Here is a 19,916-nt window from a genome sequence, read left to right as displayed (position 1 = left end):
AAGATTTTGGTTTAGGAGCCTATTTAATGTTCTGGGGAAAAAAATCTTGTGACTAGTCGTATTTACTCTGATAACTATAGATACACTTAGTTTTAGACATTGATAAATTTTTCTTTTATTAAAGTATGGTTGATTTACAATGTTGTATTAGTTTCAGGTGTACAACAAAGTGATTAAGATATATATATAGATATAGGTAGATATTCTCTCTCAGATTTTTTTCCATTATAGGTTATTGCAAGATATAGTTTTCTGTGCTATACATTGGTCCTTGTTGTTTATCTATTTTATATATATAGTAGTGTGTATCTGTTAATCCCAAACTCCTGTTTTATCCCTCCCCACCCCTTTCCCCTTTGGTAACCATAAATTTGTTTTCTATGTCTGTGAGTCTCTTTCTGTTTTGTAATTAAGTTCATTTGTATCATTTTTTAGATTCCACATATAAGTGATATCATATGATATTTGTCTTTCTCTGACTTACTTCACTTTATATGATAATCTCTAGTCCATTCATGTTGCTGCCAATGGCATTATTTCATTCCTTTTTATGGCTGAGTAATATATATATATATATATATATATATATATATATATATATATACACACACACACACCACATCTTCTTTATCCGTTCAGCTGTTGATGGACACTTAGGTTGCTTCCATGTCTTGGCTATTGTAAATAATGCCATATGAACAATGGGGTGCATGTATCTTTTCAAATTTGAGTTTTTGTCTTTTCTGGATATATGCCCAGGAGTGGGATTGATGGATCATATGGTAACTCTATTTTAAGTTATCTTAAGGAACCTCCATACTGTTCTCCATAGTGGCTGCACCAATTTACATTCCCACCAACAGTGTAGGAGGGTTCCCTTTTTTCCACACCTCTCCAGCATTTATTATTTGTAGACTTTTTCATGATGGCCATTCTGACTGGTGTGAGGTGATACCTCATTATAGTTTTGATTTGCATTTCTCTAATTATTAGTGATGTTGAGCAACTTTTTATGTGCCTGTTAGCCATCTGTATGTCTTCTTTGGAGAAATGTCTATTTACATCTTCTGCCCATTTTTGATTGGGTTGTTTGTTTGTTTATATTGAGCTGTTTGTATATTTTTGAAATTAATCCCTGTCGGTCTCATGTTTTGCAAATATTTTCTCCCATTCTGTAGATTGTCTTTTCACTTTGTATATGGTTTTCTTTGCTGTGCAAAAGCTTAGAAGTTTGATTAGGTCCCATATGTTTACTTTTGCTTTTATTTCTTTTGTTTTGGGAGACTGACCTAAGAAAGCATTGCTATGATTTATGTCAGAGAATATTTTGCTTATGTTCTCTTCTAGGAGTCTTATGGTGTCATGTCTTCTATTTAAGTCTTTAAGCCATTTTGAGTTTGTATTTGTGTATGGTGTGAGGGAGTGTTCTAAGTTCATTGATTTACATGCAGCTGTCCAACTTTCCCAGTACCACTTGTTGAAGAGACTGTCTTTTCTCCGTTGTGTATTTTTGCCTCCTTTGTTGAAGATCAATTGACCATAGGTGCGTGCCCTCTATTCCTTTCTCTTGATCCATATATCTGTTTTTGGGCCAATACCACACTGTTTTGATTGCTGTGGTTTTGTAGTATTGTCTGAAGTCTTGCAGAGTTATGCCTCCAGCCTTGTTCTTTTTCCTCAGGATTGCTTGGCAATTCTGGGTCTTTTGTGGTTCCATATAAATTTTAGTATTATTAGATCTAGTTCCATGAAAAATGTCATAGGTAATTTGTAGGGATCACATTAAATCTGTAGATTGCTTTGGGAAGTATGGCCATTTTAACAATATTAATTGTTCCAGTCTAAGAGCATGGGATATCTTTCCATTTCTTTGAATCATTTTCAATTTCCTTTATCAATGTTTCATAGTTCTCAGCATATAGGTCTTTCACCTCCTTGGTCAGGTTTATTCCTACATATTTTATTTTTTTATGTGATTTTAAAAGGGATTGTTTTGTCAACAAAAGAAAAAACAAAAATCACATGATCATCTCAATAAATGCAGAAAAAGCATTTGATAAAATTCAGCATCCGTTCATGATAAAAATTCTCACCAAAGTGGGTATGAAGTGAACATATCTCACCATAATAAAAGCTATTTATGACAAACCCACAGCCAACATAATACTCAGTGGTGAAAAACTGAAAGCTTTCTTGCTAAAATCTGGAACCAGACAAGGATGCCCACTCTCACCACTTCTATTCAACATAGTATTGGAAGTCCTAGCCGTAGCAGTCAGACAAGAAAAAGCAATAAAATGTATCCAAATTGGAAGGGAAGAGGTAAAATTGTCATTATATGAAGATGACATGATACTCTATGTAGAAACCTTAGTCACCACACAAAAACTATTAGAACTGATAAACAATTTCAGAAAGGTAGCAGGATACAAGATTAACATACAGAAATCTGTTGCAGTTCTTTACACTAACAATGAAAAATCAGAAAAAGAATGATAAATTCTTTTTATTTTCTTCCAGCATATTATGACAACACCATATTTCATAGAGTTGTACCTGGTTTTATAGTCCAAGGGGGAGATCCTACTGGTACAGGGACTGGTGGAGAGTCTATCTATGGAGCCCCATTCAAGGTGAGACTGAATTTTTTTAATCTATTTTCAAGTCAGCTTGGATTGCTTAATCAAAAATGATTGTGCTCCTCAGAAGAAAATGCATTTTACATTAGTGCACAAAATCGGGTCTATCATATATTTAGGATTATACAGAATAAGAGCAGCACTTACCCCATCAAGCATTCTTTCTAAGTTGTCTTGTCACAAAGTTTTACACTAGATTGAATTCAGATGGAGCTAAAGGTGGTAGTGAGGAAAATGTGAGTCAGAAAAAAAGACTATATAACATATTTCCCGATATCTGACTGTACCTGATCTCGGCAACTTTGTATGTGTAAAATATTTCTAGAACATTGCATATGCCATCCTATTTTAAAACATTTTATTTAACACTGTATAGAATTTATATTAATCTGCTTGAACTGCTATAACAAAATACCTCTGACTGGGTGGTTTAAACAATAGGAATTTATTTCTCACAGTTCTGGAGGCTTGGAAGTCCAAGATCAAGGTGCTAGCATACAGTTCTGTGAAGCTTCTCTTCCTGGCTTACAAATGGCTGCCTTCTTGCTGTGTCTTCACATGGTGGAGAGAGAACGTTCTGGTGTTTCTTCCTCTTCTAATAAGGGCACCAGCCCTACTGGATTAGGACTTCACTCTTGTGAAGTCATTTAACCTTTTTCATCTTCTTATGGGCCCTATCTCGAGTACAGTCACATTGTAGGTTAGCGCTTCAACATATGAACTATGAGAAGACACAATTCAGTCCATAGCAGAATTCACTTTAAATTGTACACAATAGACCTCTGTAGCACAAAATGCATGCTGTAACAAGAAATCAGAAGGGGAAACAGAAGGAAGAAGCAACATAAAAGTTAGAAGAGGTGTGGGTTTTAATCAAGAATAGGTCAGTGCTTTGTTAACTGCCAACATAGATCTAAAAAGAAAACAAGAGTTGATGTCATAATTAAGATATAAAGGATAGCAGTGGGTTCAAGTAAAAGATAAAAGCTGTGTTATTTATTAATCTGATGGTATCAATATTATGTTCTTTTAATGAGTAAGCATCAATAGCTCTTAAAATATGTGAATTTTTAAAAACTTCAAATTTATACTAATAAGATAGAGTGTCTGGAATTTCCTTTAATTTTATACTGGGTTACTGTATGATTCTTGAGAAAAGTACTTGAACTGTTTGCTTTAATTTTCATATGTTAGTGGCCTTAGAACATGTGAAATGGTTATAAAAGAGTCTCAAATGTCACTGTTAGACTATTTTATATTTTACAAAATTGAGATATCTCATTATTTTAGAGCCTCCATCTGGTAGGAAGCATTCCTTTATTCTATTATTTGGTTTAACAGAATAGCTCTTTGTGACAAGTCCTTTCTAAATTGAGATTTTTGCTTATTATATTCAAGTGATACAGATATCTTGGTAAGTTTTTCAATTAGGTTATTTTTAATACAGTATCCAGAGTTATGATCCTTTGAGTTCAAATCCCTTGAGACGAATTTATTAAGGAAACAGAACTTCCTTTCTGAAAAACATTGATTATATAACATGGCTATATTATAAATGAGTCTAGTATTAGGTCTTCTATTAACTAAGAGACTAATGTATATGTTATGTAACCCTACCCTAGCAAGAAAACCACCTTAGAATGGCTTGCTCCTGCTCTTTTGAAAACTGTCAAATGGGACCAGTGCCAGTTCAGAGAGGATTCAACTTAGGACTTTAAAAAACACAGTGAAGCACATAACATAATCATACTACATTCCTTGAATTAAAAAATAAGAAGAAAACAATTGTTTCATGACATTTAGAAAGGGGTCAGGAAGGGAATAGTTGAAGACTCTGTAATGATTCAGAAGTAGTTATCCTAGAGAAAAAAAATAGAAGGTTCTAAAAGCTTAGATGGCTTTGAGGGATGAGAAGAATAGGGAAATGACTCAGAAATCCATTCCCCTTGAGTACCCTTCCTCTGTGTAAGTAGTAAGCTTTCCACAAAATAGGCTAAATTTGTGGCTGAGTATATTTAGAAGATACTTACAGGCTAGTGAAATTTAATAGAATAGAAGGAACCGTAGATATTGGATTTGATTATATGTGAAAATCAGTTAAATAAAACTTCAGCATTTTTGGTTAGAAGTTGTATGGGACCTTGCTTGTTAGCTGTAATATGAAGGGCCTTATAACTGAGGACATTCACTAAATCTTTTTTTTTTTTTAATGCTTCAGGATGAATTCCACTCACGGTTGCGTTTTAATCGGAGAGGACTGGTTGCCATGGCAAATGCTGGTCCTCATGATAATGGCAGTCAGTTTTTCTTTACACTGGGTCGAGCAGATGAACTTAACAATAAGCACACCATCTTTGGAAAGGTTCGTGTCCAGTTATCTTAGGCTTCTATGATATATATGATCAATTTATCTAAGAGCTGCCTTCATAAAAATATTCCCTAGGATATTTATTATTTCTAAAAATGATGGAATACTGTATATTCCTGTTATAATAAACTATGAGGAACCACCTGAATTTTTGTGTGTGTTTTTCAAAACAAGTCACTGGTTTTAACATTAAATTTTTCTGTATTAATGGTATTATTAACTATTATGTCACTCAGCTGATACTGTTTTAACATTTTTAGAAAGACACCTAGGTAATAACATTTAGTAGTTTAAAGTTTATTTTGTTAATGATGAATTCCCTTCAGTTTAAAGTGGAACTTGTGTTAACATTAAAACTTTTTTTTTAAAATAAATTTATTTATTTTTGGCTGCGTTGGGTCTTCACTGCTGCGCCTGGGCTTTCTTTAGTTGTGGCGAGCGGGGGCTACTCTTCATTGCAGTGTGCGGGCTGCTCATTGCAGTGGCTTCTCTTGTTGTGGAGCACAGGCTGTAAGCACGCGGGCTTCAGTAGTTGTGGCTCGCGGGTTCTAGAGCACAGGCTCAGTAGTTGGGGCACATAGGCTTTGTTGCTCCACAACATGTGGGATCTTCCTGGGCCCGGGATCGAACCCATGTCCCCTGCATTGGCAAGTGGATTCTTAACCACTGCTCCACCAGGGAAGTCCCAACATTAAAACTTTTTACCTGAAATATTACTTTGAACAATACCTATTTAATCCTGCTTACATTTAACATCATATCAGAGATTTTCATTTCTATAGAATTTTCAATAGTTTTCTTTAAAAGGGATTCTGAAGATTTTTTTTTCCTCATGCTTCTCCCTTTTTATAAATATTCCAATATTTTCCCAGATAGTTTTATTAAGTCTTAGGCGTGTTAGACATCACTAGTGCATCAGCTCCCTCTGCTGGTTCAATAAGAATGGTTTCCCCTATCCTAGACAAAAGATGAAAAGGGAAAGAACACACTTAGCCCAACTGGAAAACTGGTATTATTTTAGAACTTTTGAGAAATGTTGAATAAGAGGAGTCATGCCAAAAACATGCAATACAGTATTGTTGCTTAATACTTAACGTGGATTAAGAAATATGCATTGGCGCATTTGAGCCACTCCAACACAGGTTAGGTTGTCTGGTGTTCACAGATTTTCCTTCCTATTATTTACAAAAAATAAGTATATAATAAAATGAGATTTATGTTGCCATTCTGCACCACTGTTTACAATTGATGTTATATAACTTACACATTAGAGACAAAGTATGGCATAGTGGTTACAAGTCAGAATGGCCGTCACTGTCGGCTGTATAACTTCTTTGAACCGCAATTTTCTTATCTGGAAAAGCAAGATAATGATAGTACCTACTTTTAGGGTGTTTTGAGGATTAAATGAGATAATGTCTTTTTTAAAAATTCCATTTCTCTTTTATTTGATACAACTTCCAGGGCTTAGAAGTTATCTGGGTTATATTACTCTTTCGTATCCTTACTAAAAGTAAAACAAACCAAAAGTGGAATCATTGGATGTTCTGTATAGGATTCCCTGAAATATGTATTTAGCCCACTCTAGCAGACATGGGCCGACCTCTAAAAACAATCAACTTTATCTCTTTGGAGAATGCCTTTAATAATGTCTGCAGAGTACTTACCACATTGTTATTGTTATTTGCTTGATCTACCCTATTCTAAAGTGTAAATTTGTTTATAATGTTTGAACAAAAAGTAGTCATTCAGAAGGAGGTTATTTGGCATTATATTTTTAATAAAAACTGACATTAAGTATATATTGGAAATTTCTCAAAAATCTTACTGAGGGATTAAACTTCATCAATGCCTTTTCCCCTTAGGATGATGTTGCTTTTTTACACTATTTAATGCATATACTCTTATATAACAATATGAAATTCCCTTTCAATTATTTAAAAAATATTTTCAAAAGTCCTCCCTTATTTCAAAGAATGAATTTAATATTTTTCAATTAAATTTTCTTTTTTATTTGTTAGATTACAGGGGATACAGTATATAACATGCTGCGACTGACAGAAGTAGACATTGATGATGAAGAAAGACCACGTAATCCACACAAAATAAAAAGTTGTGAGGTAGGAGCATGATTATTATGAGATACATTACTTAAATTATCACTTAAGAGAAATTGATTATTTGTATTTTTAAATTATCAGATGAAATTAACATCACTACTTAGATTTTATCTCTGTAATTTAGTCACAGTTTCTGATTAAGAATTTTTTTAATTGAAGATTTCGAATTCAAAGATGAAACTTCAGCTGGTAATCCAATGAGTGCAATACTGGACTCATAATGGAAAGCTGGATGAACTAGGTTTATTTAGCCCAGTGAAGTGATATCTTAGGTAATTTAAGAGTGATTCTTCATTGAGGAAGCAAGGACATTAGAGCATTTGATTTGGATTCAAAATACCTGAGTTTGTCTCTCTTACTATGTGTTATGTTTTCTTGAATATTTTTCCCTTTTGTAAAATAGGGATAAAATACCTTTTACTTAATAGCATATTGGATTACTGGGAGAATCCAGTGAGGCCATGTAAGTGGAAGTGTATATCATTATGCTTGTAGTGGTTATGTGAGGAAAAATTATAGACACTAATGGCAACATAATTAAATATTGGTTTTAAGTTTTTGTGAAATTTTATAAAATTGAATCATGTTTTCAAAATGTTTCTTTCCATAGGTTTTGTTTAATCCTTTTGATGACATCATTCCAAGAGAAATAAAAAAGCCAAAACAAGAGAAACCAGAGGAGGAAGTAAAGAAATTGAAACCCAGAGGCACAAAGTAATAATCAGAGTAGAAGGATTTTCTCCTCAGCTTGAAAAGCAACACTGATTCATTTAGTTCACTTTATTTCCTTTAGTAATAATTGTTTAGTAGTGAGGGGGAGGTCAGTTTGGACCAAGAGGTACTATCTAAATTATATTGTGTGTGTGTTTTTCTAAATGTACATTTCTTATATTCAAAGACAGTATACAACTTTAAAAACTTAAGGTAAATAAGTATTGTCTGAGATGTCCATATGAAATCTGTGTTAAAAAGTAGGTAAATATTTATGATCACTACAAGACTTATTTATGTAAATGAGTTATTGAGAAATTTTTTTTGTTTTTTACTTGTTTTTCCATTAATATATGCTCAGGATAAAGAACTTGAAAAGTAAAGTATGAAGGATATAATGACCACATGGTTACATTATTTAGCTTTTCACTCTTATTTTTTGGTGCTATTAAAATAATCTTATTATAAATATATTTAAGCATAAAGCTGTTTCTGTATTCTGGATTATTTCCTAAGGATAGTTTTCTAAAAATAGAAATTTCTTCTTTTAATAAATTTTAGTAATTTGTGAACAATATTCTTTACATTATTTTGTCTATTAAAATAGATATCAGAGAGTTGGATTTCAACTTACTCTTTTACTGAACTGTAGCGTCATATTAGGGATTTTATTGTACTTGTAAGTGTTAGAGTCAGACAGTTTTAAGTATAATACTGCCTACCCCAGTTATAAGAAGCAAAGTTTATTAATCTTTCTGAGCTTCAGTTTCCCCATCTTATAAAATGGAGATTTATAATACAACACCTGGTTATAATGAAGATTAAATGAGAAGGAGAATTTGAAAACACCCAATAGTGTAGGTATTCAATATATATTCATTTCTTTTCTTGATATCCTACAATGTAAGTAAGTTAAGTTGCTGTTATTAAACTGTCAAATATGAGCCAGACACTTTAATAAGCAGTTGATATCTTGTGGCAAAATAACTTCTTATACAGCTTTATATTTGATTTCCTTTTATTTTTAATTATTTATTTTAACTAATTTATTTCTGGGTGAAAGGTCACTGTCACTATATTCAGATATAATATTCCATAACTGTGATTTATCTTGACAACAAGCCCAAAAGTTGGATATTTTTGTTTTTGTTTTTAATTCATAGCAAATATAATAGGGATGATATGGTAGTTATTGATTATATCTAAGTTTTGAAATGAAATTCCTCTTTTGTGGCCAAACCTTTTATTTTTCCAATATTTGAAGGGAGAGTTTTAATAACTTATTATTTATCTTCCTTGTGATATATTAATTTGAAGGCTCAAAAAAGACAAACTTGATTTTTCTTCCCATGTACCATTTGGTCAGCTAAATTTATTGCTTTTTTTGACAATTTTGTTTAACTTATTAATTTTAAAATATTAAGATTGTTTTGGCAGATACTAGATAAATTCCTTCCCATTTGTAGTACTCTCAGAGCTATATATTTATTAGTTTTTTAGAAATCCCCATTTTGCTCACCAGTTTTGGTAAATATAAAAAGATTTAATTATTTCTGTCATGCTTGACTTAGTGTATTTAATGGTTCTATTGCTTTGAAAGTAGGATATTTATAAGTTTTGTTTAACTTTTTCTTCCTAATTTTTCTTTCATTAATTCTTTTTTCCTTCTTTTTTTTTCTTTATTTCTGATCAGAAATTTTAGTTTACTTTCATTTGGAGAGGAAGCTGAGGAAGAAGAGGAGGAAGTAAATCGAGTTAGTCAGGTAAAACTCTTAATTTGCCCTTTGTTCTGAATTATAAAAGAGATTAGGGGCTATATCTCACTCATTTTTTAATCTCCTGCTATACATAGCACAGCATGTTTTACATGGTACACATTCAGTAAGTGTTCATTGAACCAATTCATAAAATGATTTGTGGTCCGTAATATTTGTAACTTCTGAGATGATTTGAGATAGTTTTTTTTTTTTAATCTGGCATTTTTAAAACTCAGTTACAACTAGAGTTAAAGAATGATTTAATTTTATTATTCAGATTTTAATTATGCTTGGTTTAATTGGATTGCCAGATGATTTTGTAATTATCATTACTGTAATAAACAGTGACAGACCAAAGCTCTTATATTCATTTTAGTATCATTTATATGTATTTAATCATTTCATTAATTCTCATTACAGCTCTTTAAGATAGGAATTATCATTCCCATTTTACCTATGAATAAGTTAAGGCATTAATAGGTTGTAATTTGCTCAAAGTCACATAACTAATAAGTAGCTAGAGCTGGGAGTTGAACCTACATCTGTCTCACTATAAAATCCATGTCTCAAGATTATACATTGCCTCCTGTCCTTTATCCCACCAATGCTTGCCATAGGCCTTTAAGTATGGTTTTCCTCAATATCACTTTCATCACAGTACTCATTGCTGAAACACCTACAGTGCCCCACCATTGTTTAAAGCAGTGATTCTGACAAATATGCCCCAAGAAAATCATCTTCAAGTGTTTTTACTCCCCCAAATTTTCATGTCTTTCTTTCTTAAAAATTAGTGAACACTGAGACCTAAAGGATAAGATTCAAAGTCTTTACTGTAGTATGTAATTAAAACTCTGTAACCTACTACTACCTTACTTGCTTGATGTAGTCACCTGTTTCTTACTGACACTTATAATAGCATCGACTTAAAAGCACATTATTTTTACCCTTGTCTTTACTTCTTTATCCACGTGCTTCCCTCATCATTGAGCCTGGTTTTGGTAGGCTAATATTGGGCATATAGTAAGCACTCTATTTATACCCCTTGCATTAAAACTGAATTAAAATGGACATGTATAAGACATATTTAGTCTTTTTTTTTTTTTTTGCTGTCTTCAGTATCCTTGATTGATCTATTTGATAGCATGTATACTAACATTCTGAACTCTAGGAGACAAGGCCAAATATTTCTTCTGGGCTCTTATCCCTCATTCTGAGTTGCCTTTAGGAAACATCTCTATTTTAGATATCAAAATTAAATCCATCTTTACATGAAACCCTCCTTTTCCTATTCCTTATCAACATCACCAATCACTCTGTCACCCTGGTATCTCAGAAGTCATCGTCAGTATACTAGTCTTATATTATTCATGATTCAAATTTGTCCCTAATCAAAATGAAAGGTTCACTGTATGTCATGATCCTGCAGGTATATTTGTAAATGGAAAAAATCATGAATGTTAGATCTGGGAATTGCCAGGATTCCTTTTCACTGATGTTTTGTGAAGATGTCAAGTTTCCTTGCATATCCATGCCTTCCCCAGTGTCCCCCCACCCCTTTTTTTCTTTTGCTTGGAGTGTGTGCTCTCCTTTATTTGGCTAATTTTTATTTTTCCTTTTAAAATTTACCTCCATTATTAACTCCTCACTACCTCTACCTCCCTCCCCAAGACAACTTTCACCCAGGCTGAGCCATCAAACATGTGTTATACTGCATTGTAATGATTTTTTTTCTTATCTGTGCTAAGTATTTATTTTATGTAATCTCTGTAACAACCATGTGATATGGATGTTATTATTCCTGTTTTGTAAATGATGAAATCAATACTGAGATGTTAAGTTGCTTGCCTAAGACTGTGTAATTAGGAGGTCGTGGAATCAGAATTTTGACCTTAGGTTTCTATAGCTATTAAAGTGTCTAATGTGATTTTGAATGCTGTAAAAGCTGCCTCCTTCTGAAAGGCTGGCAAGAAATTTCACTGGTAGCACAGCATTCTGGGGTGGGGGGCAGCTCAATGCAGTCAGCCCACTGCCCTTCCCTAACTTCCCTAGGGTCTTGGATAGTACTAAGTTTAGCAGCCTTGTAGAGCAAGTGTAGGCAAAAGGAATTTTTCTGTCAGTCTTTTGTTGAATTAAATTTCTGGTCTAAAATAACTTTTGTGCAGAATTACTTTGAGATTGACTCTACTAGGAAATTAGTTTGAATTTTTTCTATTGGTAGCAACAGCATGTCTTAAATGTTTAAAGCATATCTTCCTCCTGCTGCTTACTTTTGCACAAAGTAAAAAAAGAAAAAATAATAATGTTTAACTTCTACTGAATTATAGTGAACTGGATACTCCAAAAGCAATTTGTGTTTGCTACAAGGTTGAAATGTGAAAGATACCACCGTAGATAGTTCTAGCTTGCTTTTTATGTTTGCTCTTAAACCTGTAAAACACTTTAAACAGTAGAAAGACCAAGTAAATTCTTTCCTCTCTGCCAAGAAAATTGCAACCCACAGTCCATTATCAAATAAGTAGGATAACTCTAGTATGGTGTCATCACATTTCTCTTGTCTGACTTTTTAATTGAGGGTGCTCTGTGATAAAGTTATCAAATGTTTGTTTCAGACTCTCAAATCTGTATCTCTAGGCTGACTTACTTTTCTTTTCTCCAGCTGCCTACTAGACATCTCTATATTTAAATATCTCACTTGTTACCCAAGCCCTAGCCAAGGCTTAATTCATTATCTTTTCTTCCCAAACTTCTCCCTGTTCTGTGACTTCTCTTTCTAATTCCCTGGTATCAGTGCCCCCTAAAGAAGAATTTTAGATTTATTTGACATTTTTCTTATTTTTTTTTCTTGCACAACCAGATAGTTGAACTGTTCTACTAATTTTTCATCCATGGCGTATCTCAAATCTGCTTTTTCTTTTAAATTTATTTTACTATTACCCTTACCCTTGTTCCCTTCTCTTTTTTCCCCTTCCACTCGTTACTATCAAAATAGTCTTCCTGAAGCCTGATTAAGACGTTATAGTTGCTTTCTGTTGACTATAGAAATAAGGCCAAATTCCTTGGCCTATTATTTCAAGCTTCTTCTTTCATGACTCCCCTTTGCCAACTCTGTCCTTTAGTCTAATGCTTCTTAAACTTCCTTAGTAATAAAAAAATCACTTGTAGTACTTTAAAAAAAATTAAATTCCTAGACCCCATCTCAGACCTACTGAATCAAAATCTCCGAGGGAGAAACCTGATAATCTGTACTTTTAATGAATTCACTGGAAATCTTATCTGGGAAATGTAGGAAACACTGTGTTAACAGATCTGAAATATTTGCTTTTCTACATATATGCCTTGTATTTTCCTTTTTGTGTGTCTTCGTCATGTTCTTTCCCCTGCCTGAAGTGTTCTATCCCACTTCTGAATGTCGAAGTCATATTTATTTTCAACACCTAGAATACTATCTTTTCTAAATGTCTTTTCCAGTTTTTCTTAATCTTTTCTTTTTCTGATCTAACGTCTACCTTTCTTGTGATACTTATATTTTGCTTTTAAAAACATTCTTTTTGCTTTATTACACAAGAAATGTATGACTGTGTTCTTGTTGTATAGTTTTCAAACATTATACCCTTTTCTTTCTGCCTTACTAATTTTGTAGGGTCCTAGGCTGTGAGCTCCTTCATGGTAAACTTTGTGTCATCTTTGAGTGGCAGTGTGTTGCAGTAGAAATAGCATGGATTTGGGATCATACAAACTCATATTGGCACTTCACTTTCTATAGATAGTCTGCGACCTTGAATAACTTAGTCTCTCTGAGTCTCCATTTTCCTTTGTAACATGGCAATAATATGTACCATTTACAGTTGTGAAATAAGGATACAGATAGTTCTTATTTTGATATGTCATGCAATCGAAAGATGGTTTCAAAAGTCAAATGTCTTAAACTGTATACTGTATGTTATAAATTGTATTTTAGTCTCAGAGAGCTAAAGAATGTCAGTCACTAATATGATCATGATTATCACGCAGAAGCTGCTGCCCTCATACTCAAGTAGTCTAGAGGGCTAGTGAGAAACTTCACCAGTTCAGCTTCCTGAGGGAGGAAGCCCTAAGCACAGCACTGTGGGTGCAGTGCCCTTCCTGAGTGCTCCCACAGGGTCCTGAATAGTAGCTTGAGCAGCCTTGGAGAGCATGGGTGTATATCTGTGCATCATGACCCACCAACAATCCACTCTCCACATGTGAGTGGGTCTTGAAGCACCATGCAGAATCTTTGGCCTACCGAATTTAGCTGTTTTGTGTGTTCATATAATGGAGTCATGGGTAAGTTTAGCTTGAGAAAAGAGAGCAACAATAAGCAAAAACTGTTGAAATTTACTGGTTTAAAGAAAAGGACATTTCTCTAGAGGGCATGAGATAAGTTCTAGAGAGAACAGAAATGGGAGTGCATTTTGTTTATTTTGCTTTTATACTGTTCTTCAGACTATGGGCATCCTTCAAATACATTTTACCTTTTGGGTAAAATGAAACTTTGACCAGAAAAGGGAAGGCTAGCCTGAGTATTGGAAAAGTGTGACCGAATAATATATTTTTTAAAATTTAACCTTACTGTTTTTAAGTGTAAATAACTAGAGCCAAAGTCAAGTCAGTGTCTTTCACGGTGACTGAGAACAATTTGCAGTTTCAGTGGTCACATGAAATTAAATATTTCTAGAGGGCTTGAAAATAATTGTTTCATTATTCATTTGCTTATCAAGTTTCTTTTTCCAGTGACTCCACAGTGTTAATCTTTATTCCAGAACCTAACATCACAAGTTAATAATTGGTAAAGTCTGAATTGAGGCTTTACTTTATGTGGAAGGAGAAATAAGATAGAGTTCCCTCTGGTTTATGGATTATCAGCGTGGGATTACAGACACTGCTTCACCCCACTCATTATTCATAACAAGGTGCCTCTCTCCCATGGGTTAGCTTTCTTTCGTTATTTATTTCAGTATCTTTCTACTACCGGATAAAATCTCTTTTAGAATAATAGAATTTTATAGCTCAAAGGGATCTAGTCCAACTTCCTTTCTTTATAGATGAGGAAACTGAGACCCTGGTTAAGTGACTGGCCAGACTGACTTCATTTCCTTTTTGATAGGATTGCATGATAGGAGGATGCCATAATAACATATCTTGAGTTCAGGAAAGCACATTGTCAGAGTCTCTCATGATATTCTTGGGGACAACATGAGGAAATGTGATCTGGGAGATAGTACAGTCAGATGGATTTATAGCTAATTGAATACTTCTGCCCAAAGAGTGCTTTGTTGTCAACCTGTGCCTGATTATTTGAACTAATAAGGTAAAATGTCGTAAGAGTACGTGTATATTCTGTACTTTAATGAAATCAGCTGAATAGGTGTAAGACTTAATAGCCTGTAAGCCCTAGTTGAATTACTAAGAATGAAGTCTCTGGAATAAGGAATTTAACATTCTTTGCATTTTGGGGGATCACATTTGCAGCATTTTGTTCAGTTCTGAACACATTTAAGAAGGATACTGACAAACTAGATGTGTCCAGAGGAACAGAGGGTCATGAGGAGGATGGGGATGATGCCAAAAAACATCTTACTCGGGGAATGCTTAAGGACTGGATATACTTTGGTGAAGTAAAAACTAAGTGAAAATGTGATCCTGGGCTTCAAATATTTGAAAGGTTTTTATCTGGAAGATCCTCCCCTTCATATTGCTTTCTTAAATAACAGTTTCATTCAAATGTCTGTATTGGTTTCAAGTTCACCCCTGAATCTTTATGTATGACTTAAATACAAATGTCAGAAAATATTTTTCAAGTAAAAGCTACAATCAGACAAGTAGTTTTCTTGAGGCAAGTTAAATGGTACGTCCAGTATAAAAGTATCTCAATAGCTAAATTTGAAAATAGTGATTAATTTGTGCCACATTCACATTGATACACAATATTTCTCTTACTACAGTATATGTTAGCATTTTAACTTCAAATCCAAAGTTATAAAAAAGCTATTTTCTTACCCAGAAAAAGGTATATCACTTTTGAGAATAAAGAAGGTCTTTGTCTTATTCTCATTTATCCTGTGAAATTTAAGTTTCCCCAAAATTTGGGAGTTGGGTTGGGCATGACTTGGAGAGTGCTGCTAGGCCATTTGTAGAGAGATTGTCAGAAGTATTAAATAGTCCCTTTTTTTTTTTTTTTTAAAGGAATTCCTTTATTTTTATTTATTTATTTATTTATTTTTGGCTGTGTTGTGTCTTCGTTTCTGTGCGTGGGCTTTCTCCAGCTGCGGCAAGTGGGGGCCACTCTTCATCGCGGTGCGCGGGCCTCTCACTATCACGGCCTCTCTTGTTGCGGAGCACAGGCTCCAGACGCGCAGGCTCAGTAGTTGTGGCTCACGGGCCTAGTTGCTCCGCGGCATGTGGGATCTTCCCAGACCAGGGCTCGAACCCGTGTCCCCTGCATTGGCAGGCAGACTCTCAACCACTGCGCCACCAGGGAAGCCCTCCCTTTTTTAAAAAAAAAAAAAATTTATTTTTTGGCTGCAGTGCATGGCTTCCGGGATCTTAGTTCCTTGACCGGGGATTGAACCCGCACCCTCAACAGTGAAAACGCAGAGTCCTAACCACTGGACCGCCAGGGAATTCCCCAGTCTATTTTATAAAATGTTTTTTCCCCATTAAATTGTATTAAACTTTGATTTGCTTATCTTTCTAGTTGCTTATATTTAATTTTTTTAAATGTTAATATATTTGTAATCATTTCATATTTCTGCTGTAGCAAATTACTGTAAATTTAGTGACTTGAAGCAAAACAAATTTAGTATCTTACAGTTCTGGAGGCCAGAAGTCCAAAACAGGTTTCACTGGGCTAGATATTGAGGTGTTGGCAGGGCTGCCTTCCTTCTGGCGGCTCTGAGGAAAATCCATTCTCTTATTTTTCCAGTTTCTAGAGACTGCCTATATTCCTTGGCTTATGACTCCTTCATCTTCAAAGCCAGCAATAGCAGGTCAGGTCTTTCCTATCTTTCATCATTCTGCACCTGACTCTCCTGCCTCTCTCTTTCTTATAAAGACTCTTGTGATTACCTTGGACCCACCCTGATAATCCAGGATAATCTCCTCATCTCAAAATTCTTAATTTATCTACAAGATCCTTTTCGCCAAGTCAAGGAACGTACTCACAGATTTTGAGGATCAGGAAGTGGACATCTTTAGGGGCTGTTACTCTGCCTACCAACTTATTTGTATCTAAACTAAACTATATGGAATATTCCTGATAACAGCAACTGTTTGTAGTTCATTTTTAGTTCTAGAAGGTACAACTAGGATTAGTTGGATGGTTGAAAATTGCACAGATTCTTTTTTTCTCCAGTTAGTGAGAGAGTTGTCCAATAATAGAAGCCATTTAAAAAGGGGTGATTTTCGTGTGTGTGTGTGTGTGTGTGTGTGTGTGTGTGTGTGTGTGAGTGACTATTAAGCTCCTTTCAGGTGTGGAGACACTGGTTGATAGTCAGCAGTAATGTTAAGGAGATTCCTGCATTGTGTGGAGACTAGATTAAGTGGCCTGTAAGATCTTTTTTTCCCCCCCAAACTACTAAGTTTTCTGGTTCTGTGCTAAAGGTTACAGAATGTAATAGGGTTCATGAGAGAAACAGTGTATGTATATATATATATATATACACACACACACACACACACACACACATATGTGTGTGTGTATGTGTATATACACACACACATACACACACACATATAGGAGAGGGGGAGAAGTAGAGATTAAGATTGATAGATTGCTTGAGTTTTAGGAATTGGCTCATATGTTTGTGGGGGCTGGCAAGTCTAAAAACTGTAGAGTAGGCCAGCAAGCTGGAGACTCAGGGTGGAGTGAATGTTACAGTCTTGAGTCCAAAATTTTCAGGCTGGAAAGTCAGGCATAATTTTTGTGTTACAGTGTTGAGGCCAAATTGCTTCTTGCTTGGGAAAGTCTTTGCTCTTAAGGCCTTTGACTGATTAGACGAGGCCAGCCTACATTTTGGTGGATAATCTGCTTTACTCAAAGTCTACTGATTTAAGTGCTAATCACATCTAAAAAAAAATGTTTCATAGCAGCATCTAGGCTGGTGTTTGACCAAACAACTTGGGTACCATAGCATAAAATTAACCATCACACAGAGGTAGTTAGAGGTTGAGACTCAGACCTTCCCACTTCTTGATCAGTGTTGTTCCTCTGTACCACTATGCCTCTTGCTTTCTTTCTTTCCACTTGTACTCTGTTTAGTTTCCACTGTTTCACTGCCTCTGTGTTCTTGGGTGTGAAGTGGCAGATAATATAATTTTCCCACATCCCCTTTGATGTTCATTTTCAGATTTGCTTACAGACAGTTTTGAATTTACTGTGGCGCTTCTTACATTGTGTTCACTAAATATATTTAGTATTTTGTTCATCCCTAAACTCTTTAATGAGCCAGCTGCTTTTATGTAACTTTTTCAAAAATTGTTTTAAAATATATTAGGTATTTGTTCTTCCTCTAAAATTATTGTTACCTGATGGTATAAATAACAACCTTAAAATAGGTCATTCAGAAAGCGTAGGCATGAAAGAGAAATATCTGAATTCATTTTATCCTCTTTGAGACTATCCCCAAATTTTTACAGCTCTTCCATAATTTGTTTTCTCTGCCTGCAGGATTCAAAGTCTACTGTAGTAGGAAGGGACATCTAAAAAATGGCTTTTGATCATATAGTTCTATGTTAATTTAAAACATTAATTAAAATTTGAAATGGTAATGATTATTCAGATTAATTAGTTTCCTTCTGTTGTAAAGCGGGCCTCTCACTGTCGTGGCCTCTCCCATTGTGGAGCACTAGGCTCCGGATGCTCAGGCTCAGCGGCCATGGCTCATGGGCCCAGCCGCTCCCGCGGCATATGGGATCTTCCCAGACCGGGGCACGAAACTGTGTCCCCTGCATCGGCAGGCAGACTCTCAACCACTGTGCCACCAGGGAGGCCCTGTAAAGTCTTATTTAAAGTTAATGTAAGACAAGTTTCTTTTTTACCCTTTAAGCTGGTTTAAGTTTTGGGAGATAAACAAGAACCCATTTTTTTTTTAATGTTAATTAAGCTAACAATTGTAAACTAACATTTACAAGTAAATGAAATAGTAGAGCTTGTTAATGGACCAAGACCCTGGAGACCTGAATTCTGATCTTACTCCTGTTATTTATTAGTACAACTCTCATTTTCTGATATGTTACTAAGAGGCTGGACAAGAGGGTCTGAGGCCAACTCTGGCTGTAATGTCTTTGTGACTCCCATGAGGGAGGCACATGGGGAGAATTAATAAGGGACTATTTCTTAGAATAGATGAAAATAAACTGATGGCTGAAGACACAAGAGGAAGAAATTTTAGGAAGGAAAGCATGAAAAAAAGATATTCAAGTTTTACTCTAGTTGAGGTCATTTTATATTCACTTGTACACTTTTGTACATATCTCGTTTAGTTCTCTTGTATGAAGTAAGCAAGGCTGCTATTATTATTTCCATTTTGTAAGCAGAGTTTCTGAGGTCAGATGAGGTCATTCTCTTTCCTCAAATGGTACACATTTTGGACTAAAACCCATAGAATTACTGAATACTAGATTTTGAAACTCATTTGGTCCAACTCTTATCTTCTTTTCCTGTGTTTTTTCTACTATACCATCTTCTGGTTTTTGAACAGTTTTCATTGTTAGACAAACATCAAGTAATTCTTTGATGTTTTGTCTTTTTATTACTCCTTGGTTTGTGTGAGGTTATGGAATTAGAAATATATTTTAATTGCATAATTCAGATTCTACGACTTTTTAAAATTACAGATAATAGTATCTTTAGATTGGGCTTCCCTGGTGGCGCAGTGGTTGAGAGTCCGCCTGCCGATGCAGGGGACACGGGTTTGTGCCCCGGTCCGGGAAGATCCCACATGCTGTGGATCGGCTGGGCCCGTGAGCCATGGCCGCTGAGCCTGCGCGTCCGGAGCCTGTGCTCCGCAACGGGAGAGGCCACAATCGTGAGAGGCCCGCGTACCGCAAAAAAAAAAAAAAAAAAAAAGTATCTTTAGATTAACTGTTTGAGAAAAATTTTTGTTTTGCCTTTTGAAACTAGACTATAAGCATGTTTAAACTGATTAGGTCTTGAAAATGTGGAGTACTCCATGTTAATACAGAAATTTAAAAGTCCATTATTTTCATCATGGAAATAAATTTCAGAAAGTATACATCTGCCTCAAAGTAAAGCCTGTCAAATTTAGAAGTCTGTTCCCAGAGCTGTTAAACAGTCAAGAAT

General features: G+C 34.8%; 1 protein-coding gene across 1 annotated transcript in view; it reads left to right on the top strand.

The window, feature by feature from the left end:
* The window catches only part of CWC27 (CWC27 spliceosome associated cyclophilin), a gene marked incomplete at its 3' end in the record, with an annotated part of 161,935 nt that overhangs the window by 15,799 nt on the left and 126,220 nt on the right, over positions 1-19,916 (top strand). The window contains exons 3-7 of the mRNA XM_007445648.1: positions 2,521-2,633; positions 4,858-5,001; positions 7,029-7,127; positions 7,738-7,841; positions 9,532-9,601. Of these exons, the coding sequence (XP_007445710.1) occupies positions 2,521-2,633; positions 4,858-5,001; positions 7,029-7,127; positions 7,738-7,841; positions 9,532-9,601 (530 nt within the window). The remainder of the gene's footprint in view (positions 1-2,520; positions 2,634-4,857; positions 5,002-7,028; positions 7,128-7,737; positions 7,842-9,531; positions 9,602-19,916) is intronic.

This window comes from Lipotes vexillifer, unplaced genomic scaffold (assembly GCF_000442215.2).
Source record: "Lipotes vexillifer unplaced genomic scaffold, Lipotes_vexillifer_v1.1 scaffold563, whole genome shotgun sequence".
Classification (NCBI taxonomy): Eukaryota; Metazoa; Chordata; class Mammalia; order Artiodactyla; family Lipotidae; genus Lipotes; species Lipotes vexillifer.
Note: the sequence above shows the minus strand (reverse complement) of the source record. Positions and strands in the feature narration are given on the sequence as shown.